Source organism: Suncus etruscus, chromosome 17 (genome assembly GCF_024139225.1).
Source record: "Suncus etruscus isolate mSunEtr1 chromosome 17, mSunEtr1.pri.cur, whole genome shotgun sequence".
Classification (NCBI taxonomy): Eukaryota; Metazoa; Chordata; class Mammalia; order Eulipotyphla; family Soricidae; genus Suncus; species Suncus etruscus.
In genome coordinates, this window is record NC_064864.1 from 45,332,282 (window position 1) to 45,341,440 (window position 9,159).

Here is a 9,159-nt window from a genome sequence, read left to right on the forward strand (position 1 = left end):
GACCTGCCTCAAACAGGCTAATTCTTTGTCAGCCTGTATCTCCTCCTCTCCTTCAGGCAGCCTGCCTTGACTGCCCAGACCTGCCATTGGTGAACAACTTACCACTGGGTTGTTCTGAATGAGTCCCAGAGGGAGGTTTTGGGGCAGGGCCCAGCAGAGATGCTGATGGGGAAAGAAGCTCCTAATAACTAGGAGCTTGAACTTGGCTTAACTCTTTAACTCAGTTCATTACTGCGTGCCCATCCCTCACCTCACCTCCAGCTCTGATCTACTTGGATAGCTCGTGGCTTTCTGGTCCTCACCTCCAGCCTACCTGGGTGGCAGAAGGCAGGCCGGCTGCGGCAGCTCAGACAGCAGGCAGAATGAATGTCAAGTGCACTTTACTGGGCCCCTGTGCCTTGCCTGTGCCAGGCCAGGGGGACCCCTTGGCTTCAGCTGTGCAGGAAGCAGGGAGAACAGGAAACCAGGGAAGTAGCTGATTTTCCCACTCAGCAGGGACCAGGGCAATGCTAGTTCTCAGGTGCCCACTCCCCTCCTGCAGCCAGACCCCTTCGTGGGATGGGGACGCGGCTCTTTTGAAACCAGCTCAAGACAGGGCTGGAGCCACATCCAAACTCTCCTGGAGTGAAGGCAGGCTGGGCAGACTCTTCCTCCTCCTCCGAGTGGTGGGAGAAATTTCCGCCTGCCCAGCCAGCCCGGGTCACCAGTCGCGCTCGGCGGGCTCACGGTAGGGCAGGCCCAGCAGGCTGAAGACGTCCTTCTCCGTGGGGGTGGGCAGCACTCGGCCTGGCCCCACCTTAAGGCCACGTGGGCTCCGGACCACAGCGCTGCTGAGCGCATGCTCGGACAGGCTCATGCCCTTGGTCTTGGCCAGGGCGCGCATGGAGCGGTTGAAGTGCGCTGAGCCAGTGAAGTAGAGCAGGGCGCAGGCAAACTCGCTGTAGGGCACCGTGATGATGTCCAGCCGCCTGTGCCGCCGTGCAGGCCCTGGCAGCCGGCACACGCCCAGGTACTTCTGCTGCTGGCCGTTTACCTCCTGGCTCACCAGGTCATCGGTCAGGAATCCTGTCCACAGGGGAGGAAGAGGGAGAGGGCTAGCAGGGCCACTGCTAGGTCAGGGGCCCCTAATCCCTGGTACCCCGGTTATCTTAACATGCTGTCAACTTGTCCACCTATTTTCCAGTTAGTCCCTCCTGCTCAGGCTCGGCCCCTAAAATGTAAAGCACAGCCCTCCCCCACGGATATTTCTGGCCATCTTTCTGGGAAAAGTGGCTCTGCCCAGGAAACACATGGGCTCTCACCAAGCAATCACCTTGCCCTCTGCCTTGGGTTACATGGGGGGTAATGGGGTGGCCGGCTCCGCCCTGCACCCACCCTGTCCAAGCCAGGCCAGAGCTTTTACCTTGCTTCCGAAGACTGTCTAGGAGGCGGCTGAGGATACCTTGGTGAGAGCGACCATCCGGGTGAGTGACCAGCACATCCACGTCCCCACAGCTGGCCTTGCCCCGTCGGTACGAGCCACACGCCACACACAGCAGCCCAGGGCACAAGGCCTGAGCTGACTCCAGGACCTGGGAGAAAACAGCGAGCAGGGGAGGCTGGAAAACCTTGCTCTCCCCACCAGGCACCTGGGCTCTCACCAGGGAGCAGAGACATGGACCAGGATCTGGGACAGGAAGGAAACTGCTCTCCCATCCCTGGGGGACAGAGTTAGGAGTTGTGCACTCTGATTCTGCGAGAAATGGTATTTCCCCTCTAGGGCTTGGCTTTCTCTGTTCCTGCCTCCCTTCATGCCCAGTCTGGGAAATTCTGCTTAGGACAAAGGGTTTGGAAGCAGGGGCCAGAACTCTGCAGCCGGGAATGCAAGTGTGGGATGGGAAGGAAGGCAGGGGTTCAAGCAGAGGTACCAGGGCCCTACAGCTTGCAGGAGCAATGTTCCTGCTCCCAGGCTGGGGAGAATGGAGCACAGACATTCCCCAGGAAAGAAAAAAATGGCAAAGGGGGGCGAGAGAAAGAGCTCGAGGGACTGAGTGCAACTTTTGTACACTGGAAAGCCAGATTCAATTTGACACGCCATGCTATCAAATTAGGTGTCAAATTAGGAGCACTAGGACTGTCTCCTACCAAGCACAGAACCCAAGTAGGCCCTGGGAATAGCCAGGTATGGCCCAATGAAGCAAAAAGAAAAAAAAAAAAGCAGACTGGCAAGGCCCAGATTAGTGCCTGGAGGAGGAGCAGTGGCCTGGAGGGGAGGAAGACAGCAGAGCTGCTCAGGAGGGGGGTAAACCCATTAGCCTTCTGACTGGACAGGACACGGGGCCTTTCATATGCAGATGGCATCTGCCTCCACCCTAGAATGCAGGAACTTCTGAGGGTCCTGGATACCAGAAGTCAGGACACCTCAATTCCCCTGACAGACAGGCAAACTAATCCCCTCTCTTGTTGAGGATGGGCGGAGGCCTAGGGTAAGTAATCCCATCACAAATAAAAAAGCCTCAGGCTGGGGGGGCTCTGAGTTAGGGGAGAAGGCCAGGTGGGCAGGCACTACTATCCCTGAGAGGGGTTGGTGGGTTGGCTGGAGCATTCTCTGTGCCTGGACACCGTGGCTGAGTGACAGTGTCATCACTTGCACCAAGGCCTGTGATGGATGGACAAAGTGGCCTGTCTATCCATGCTGCTTGGTGGGAGCTCAACGGCTGATTTCAACTGAACAGTCACAACTGCCTCAAGCTCTGTCCATGGCAGCCTGCCCCTCCAGGCACCGACACAGTCCACCTCAGACCCTACCTGGATGCCAGCCTCTCACTAATAAAGGTTTTTATCAGAATCTAATCCCCAGCCAACTCTAAGTCGAACCTTAGCCATATTTTATTTTGAGAATGAATTTTAACACCAAAGCATCCACCACTAAGGAATTGGAGGTCAGGGGCAGAATCATAGAACAGGGGGGTGAGGCATTTGCCTTTGCATGCAGCTGATGCATCAAAACTGGTTTAAATCCCTGCACTGCACATGATCCCCAAGCACAATCAGGGGACACTCCTGAGCACAGAGCCAGAAACAGTATTGAGCAATTCCAGATGTGTCTCCAAAATGCAAGAAAAACCCCTCAAAATTCTACTCCTAAATTCAGGCCTAACCTCAGTCCTGCTGTTGATCTGCTTTCCTCAGGGCACAAACCTAACCCTAGGGCCCCATGTACTACAACAGCTGTAATTCAAACCCAGCCCGGCCCCACACACATCATTAAGAGTGGAATCTTTGCACCCCTAGCACATGCTGGAGTGAGTCCTTGGGTTTCATCAGATTGGCAAAGAATTTTGCAAATCAAAAAATGTTAAGAACCAGGGCCAGACCTATAGCATAGAAGGTAGAACATCCTCCATGCACACACAGACCTGGATTTGATCCCCAGCATCCATATGGTACCCCAAGCCTGCCAGGAGTAATTTCTGACTACAGAGCCAGGAGTAATCTCTGAGCACAGCTGTGTGTGCAGCTGTGTATGGCCCCAAAACAAAAAGGTTAAGAACTTCTGTGTGGAAGTATCCTCAAGTAGTCCTGACCATAATCTAATATAGCTCTAATGTGTAAACTTTTTTTTTTTGCTTTTTTTTTGGGGGGGTCACACCTAGCAGTGTTTGAGACTTACTCCAGGCTCTGTGCTCAGGGATCACTCCTGGCAGTGCTCAGGGAGACCATTCATGGTGACAGGGATCAAACCTAGGTCAGCCACATGTGAGGCAAATAACCATTGTACTATCTCTTGGGCCTCCATTCATTCAATCTTAACAGCATTCAAGCTTCTAAGCCAATCTGGCAACCAGGAACCCTCCCCAGAGAGCTGGTGCTGTCACCCCATAGCCAAGTTAGCACTCCAAGACACAGATGCTGGCTCAATTTGCCACTTCCCTCTGTTTGCCACTCTAGTGACCCATTTTCTACACCTGGACTCCTGTGACCTGAGGAACAGGCTCAGCTTTCCTCCCTGACTGGGCCCTGCTTACTGTCTGCTCAATGTCTGCAGCCTCCTCCCTGGGCATGCGCTCCAGGAAGTCATCGTAGTGCTTCAAGCCAATGGTCTGCTGAGTGGTCAGTGGTGCCTTGTGGCGAATGTCATCTAAGCTCCGGAAGCCCTGGAAAAAAGATGTGGGGGTTTAGGAGGGCAATGAAGATGCAGACCAATGAGAAGAGTGAGTAAGCATGCATGCAAGGCTTCCATCACCCCCAGACCACATGGCTGACTGAGGCAGGCCCAAGCCCAGAAGGGGCAAGCTGTGGCCATGGAAAGGACCCCCCAGTGCAGCCCGCCACCACCCTAATGAGTAGTTCCCAGCCCTAGCATGGGGATGATTCTGGGATAGTCAGAGAAGCATTGCTCTAGGCTTTCAGCCCCTGGTCCCTCTAGAAGGCCTGGCTGGGCTAGGGGTCAGACAACAGACTTCCTATGTCTGCTTGCACAACAGATGAATGTCTTTCTGGGATCCAGGAGGGTCTCCTTAGCAAGTGGCCTCCCTATAGTCCAAGTTCACACCCATCAGGGCACAAGGTAAGAACTATAACAAGGGCTCAAAGACACAGTAAAGATCAAGTGACCTGCTGATACCACATCTGGGCAGTCTTGGTGCCAGCGCCCCAGATGTTGGAGAAGAGTTCTAAGACTGGCACACTCTCGTTGATGTGGTCCAGCTTCCGCAGGTGCCCACTCTCTAAGATCTCCATGATCTTCTCGGCCATCCGCTTCCCAACCCCAGGGATGCTGCAGGCCTCCTGGAGGAAGCAGAGAGGAAGGGCAGGATGTGTGGATCCCAACACCAAAAGCAAGTAGGAATAGGGAGTCTGGGCTAGAAGCCTTTGCAGAGGGCCAGTAGGGCATGATGTTTGGAAGATGAGCTGTTGTCTACCAGGGTGCTGTAACTCTCAGTTCCCAGAGAGGGAAGAGCTTGGCAGAAGTGGGGGAAGAGGCATGAACAATTCTGGCCGCTGCCAGCACTATCATGGCCATAGCAGAATCCAAAGACACTGAGCTTTATTGCACCAGATCCTGCACTCTGGGCACCCTTACCTCACAGGGAACTCGCCCTGAAAAGACACATGCTCAAAGGGTTTCCCTAAGCTGCCTAAAGCCACACCGTGAGCCCCAATCTCTGGGTTTGCTGGTCCCTAGACCCTAACTTTTAATTATAAATACAAAGTTGTGAGAAAAGGGGATAGAGCCTACTTCAATATATATCTAGTGTTTGCCAGCCCACTTTCATCACTCATCCTTTCTATGGTACAAACCTTAGACCTCATCAATTTTTTGTTTGTTTCAGGACTACATCTGGTCATGATTAGGTCTTACTCCTGTTTGTGCTCAGGAATTACTCCTAGAGTGCTGGGGACCATATGGCATGCTGAGGATTGAACCTGGGTCAGCCATGTGCAAGGCAAGCACCCTACCTATTGTACTGCTTCTCCAGCCCCAGACTTTATTAAACCTTAACCACTACACCTGAACCTTATTTAGGCCTGTGCATCCACCTACCTCTGGCCAGTCTGAGCAGCCCCCCACACTCCCTTTCTCAGCCCCAGGTACCTGGTAGGTGGTGACAGGCTTGTGGAAGCTCTTGAGGGCATTGATGGCCTTGGCATAGCCCAGGGCCCGCCACTTGTCTCCCTGCACGCTGTATGCTTTGGCCAGCACTTCCAGCTTCTCTGTGATGTGGGGGTTGTGGTTGGTCGCTTTCTGGCTTGAAGGCTGTGCACAGACCCACTTATCCAAGCCCTTGTGGACTAGGCTGGGCTCCCCTTCTCCCTCAGGTGGGCTGCGGTAGTGGCCACTGATCAAGGCTTCCAGGTCAGCTGCACTAACCAAGGCCTCCTCCCCATCAGTGGTTTTGTCATCAGAGCTGGACTGGAGGTGAGGAAGGAGATGACATCATCAATTCCTGCCCCCACCCTGTGGGGAAGACTCCACAAAAGTGGGGGAGAGTCACTTCATCAGCCCAAGAGTGAGGCTATATCTGAGGTGTGTGAGAGAGCCCCACAGGCTGCTAGGATCCTGGGCACGATAGGAAGAGCTAAGTGGCTCACAGAAGAGACCTGGAGCCACGCCCTATTTATCAGCTCCAGTTCTTAGGGAGGCTCCTAACCTGGGCTTGGGTGCTGGGAGCTTCTTCTGCCCTCTGTGGAAGAGACACAGGCCTGGGCACAGGGGCTGGGGTGGAAGGGGCTGTTGTGTGAGGAGGAGGAGAGGCATGGCTGGCCTGGTTGAGCTGGGGGTGGTCCAGGAACCTGCAGGGAACACGATGCAGGTTAGACACCAAAGGTCTTACCTCTGTTTCCTATCCTCCTCTACTCGGAAATCCTGGTTTTCCAATTGTGGCCCATAAGACAGTGAGACTTCTTTTGAATTTTTGTTTGTTTTTGGTTTGGGGACCACACCTGGCAGTGCTCAAGGGTCTACTCCCTGCTGTTTTGGGGGTCACTCCTGGTGGTATACCACAAGGACCATACAAGGCAGGGGATAGAACCTGGTCTACTGTAGTCAAAAACACTGCATCTCATTGTCTTGGGGCCTTTGAGCTATCCCTCTAGCCCCAAGACAGACTATGGAGGGGAAAAGCAACATTCAGTGATCCTTAAGGGCTATTTCTGATTCTGTATTCAGGGAATCATGTGTGGTACAAGGTACCACTATCTCTCCAGCCTGAAAAAACATTTTGGGGGCTGAGGTAGAGGAATCACACATAGTGGTGCTCAGGGCATATTCCTGGTGTGGCTCAAGGGCACATAGGTGGTGCTGGAGATTGAATCCAGGTCAGCAGTGTGCAAGGCAAGCACTTTAACCGCTGTATTATCTCCCTCACCCCCAACACTTCTGATGACCAAAGAAGAGGCAGAAATGCTGCCAAACACATTAAAGGAAAGACTGGGACAGCCCACCTGTCAGGGACAGAGATGCTGAATCCTGCTGTATCCACCAGCTTTCCCTCCTGCAGGCACAAGCTCAGCCAGGCTGACTTCACCAGCTGAGTGGTTGGGGGCAGTCGGGGCAGCCTCAGCAGGCGGAGGGCTCGCTCACAGTCCATGCTGTCATCCAGCACAATATGCGTAACTCCTGGGCACTGGGCTGAGCATACTTGGCCACCATGCTGGACAATCTGCCTCTCAAACAGTTCTGCACGGGCTCGCCCAAGGCCAGCAGGCACAACATGGGCCTGCACGGAGCTCAGCCACGCTGTGGAGGGGACATCCAGGTGCCTGTTGTCATCACTCTCAGCTGAGTTGGATGGGCCATAAAGTTCCCTGCCCCCACACAATCCTTTCCTTCTACCCAGCCCTGCCTGCCTCCTAGAGTTTCACCACAAGCATCCGGCTAATTTTCCCATGAGCATTCACTTGAACTAGCACAGAGGATTCTGTTTGTTTGGTTTGATTTGGTTTTGGTTTGGAGGCCACACCTGGCTCTGCACTCAGGAATCACTTTTGGTGAGCTTGGGGGACCATATGAGATATCAGGATTAAACCTGGTCAGATGAATGCAAGGCAAACACCCTCCCACTGTACTATTGCTCCAACCCTGCAGAGAAGATTCTGATATGTCCTGTTCCTTGCTGTGAACTGAAAGAGTATCCTAGAACCACTCTGGCTAAGAATACTTCCCACAAATATTAATAGGCATCTACTGTGTGCCAGGCACATGGATGGAGGTTTTACAATCTCACTGTCTAACTGAGCTTCTCCTTAACCATCTGTGCCATCTGAGCCTTTGTCATCCACCTGCAAATCAGAATACAAACGACAGAACTTTTCGGATCCCAGACCTCATTTGCTCACCTCCTGATGCTTCTCCTTCTTCCCTCTTGGGAATCTTCGCAGGGGCTCTTGATGAGGGATGGGCATGAATTTTCTTCCTTTTAGGAAATGCCTTCAAGATGCCTCGAGGGTCCATGGAATGATGACGGAAATTTTGGTCTATCTGAGGAGTTGGCCAAGGGGTTGATCATGTGGAAAACCAAGTCCTTTACCTCGAATGTGGAATGACCACTAACAGTCTTGGAGGGAAGTAATCTATATAAAAAAGAAAGGGGGGAGGGGGCCGGAGAGATAGCATGGAGGTAAGGCGTTTGCCTTTCATGCAGAAGGTCATCAGTTCAAATCCCGGCGTCCCATATGGTCCCCCGTGCCTGCCAGGAGCAATTTCTGAGCCAGGAATAACCCCTGAGCACCGCCGGGTGTGACCCAAAAACCAAAAAAAAAAAAAAAAAAAAAAAAAAAAAAAAAAAAAGAAAGGGGGGGGGGTTTGTCTCACAATATGCAACCGAATTTCAGTGGTTTTGCTTCACTCTGACCCATTAACCTTTAAAAGTCAGAGAACTGGAGGAAGTAGAGTAGCGATCTACTGAGAATGTTTGGAGGGTGTTAGAAATCTCATTCCTCAGAGGGTTCTCCAGATGGGGACGGGGCACTGGGCACATCATTTCCAAAGGGCTTTCCAGAAAGGAGATGCCAGGCTAGAAAACAGAGGGGGGAGGCACAAACATCAGTGCTCAAGGGTCACTCCTGATGATGCTCAAAGGCCCCTATTTGTATGAGGTCCTTCGAACAAGGTCAGTGGCAGGCAAATCATACAGCGCTATGGCCTTCTTAAAAGAGCTTAGACTGTACTAAATAACTGAACTAAACCTTCACATTCCACTTCCCCAAAGAAGAGTAGCAAAGGGGGTAAGATGTGCGGGTGCTGTGGGAGGCAGCGAAGAAACTCCTGCACCTGCTCCTTTCGCTGGCTTCCCGGCTCGGGGTTGTTCAGCCCCGGCAGCTGCGAGGAGTTGGGGCTCGGCCGCAGCAGGTGTTGGGGTGCCCTCTGCGGTCGGGGGAGCTTTAACCTGACAGCTGGGGGTAGGGTGAAATAGATGGCAGCAGCAGGTGTGGGAATACGCAGCTGGAGGGCACCAGGCCTGCCCAGCTGCGGGGGAACACAGGGTTAGCAGGAATGTCTCGAACCTTCCCCCCAAGAACCCTCTCTCGACTCCCGGAGGAATCTAGCTGCTGCTCTGGGTCTCAGACCCCGCGGGGCACCGGGTAGGACTTACCTGGGCAGCCAATGAGCGAGGAAGAAGAGTCGAATGGGGGAGAGCAGGGGAAAGAAAGGCCTGGCTCAGAACTTCTTCCGGG

The 9,159-nt window shown here is 53.3% G+C and overlaps 1 protein-coding gene across 2 annotated transcripts; it reads right to left on the reverse strand.

Moving 5' to 3' along the window:
* Positions 1-363: 363 nt before the first annotated feature.
* Positions 364-9,147, reverse strand: POLL (DNA polymerase lambda). 2 transcript variants are annotated; one of them, XM_049790869.1, is made up of 9 exons: positions 9,064-9,147; positions 7,822-8,039; positions 6,928-7,222; positions 6,135-6,276; positions 5,579-5,896; positions 4,597-4,770; positions 4,008-4,136; positions 1,403-1,571; positions 364-1,065 (listed from the first exon to the last, which is right to left on the reverse strand). In XM_049790869.1, exons 2-9 carry the CDS (start codon positions 7,934-7,936, stop codon positions 701-703), a joined length of 1,707 nt encoding a protein of 568 aa, XP_049646826.1. In that variant the 5' UTR covers positions 7,937-8,039; positions 9,064-9,147; the 3' UTR covers positions 364-700. The 2 variants fall into 2 exon arrangements, with proteins under 2 accessions (XP_049646826.1, XP_049646827.1); XM_049790870.1 differs by lacking the exons at positions 5,579-5,896; positions 6,135-6,276; positions 6,928-7,222; positions 9,064-9,147 and having other exon boundaries at positions 7,822-7,887.
* Between the last annotated feature and the right edge of the window lie 12 nt (positions 9,148-9,159).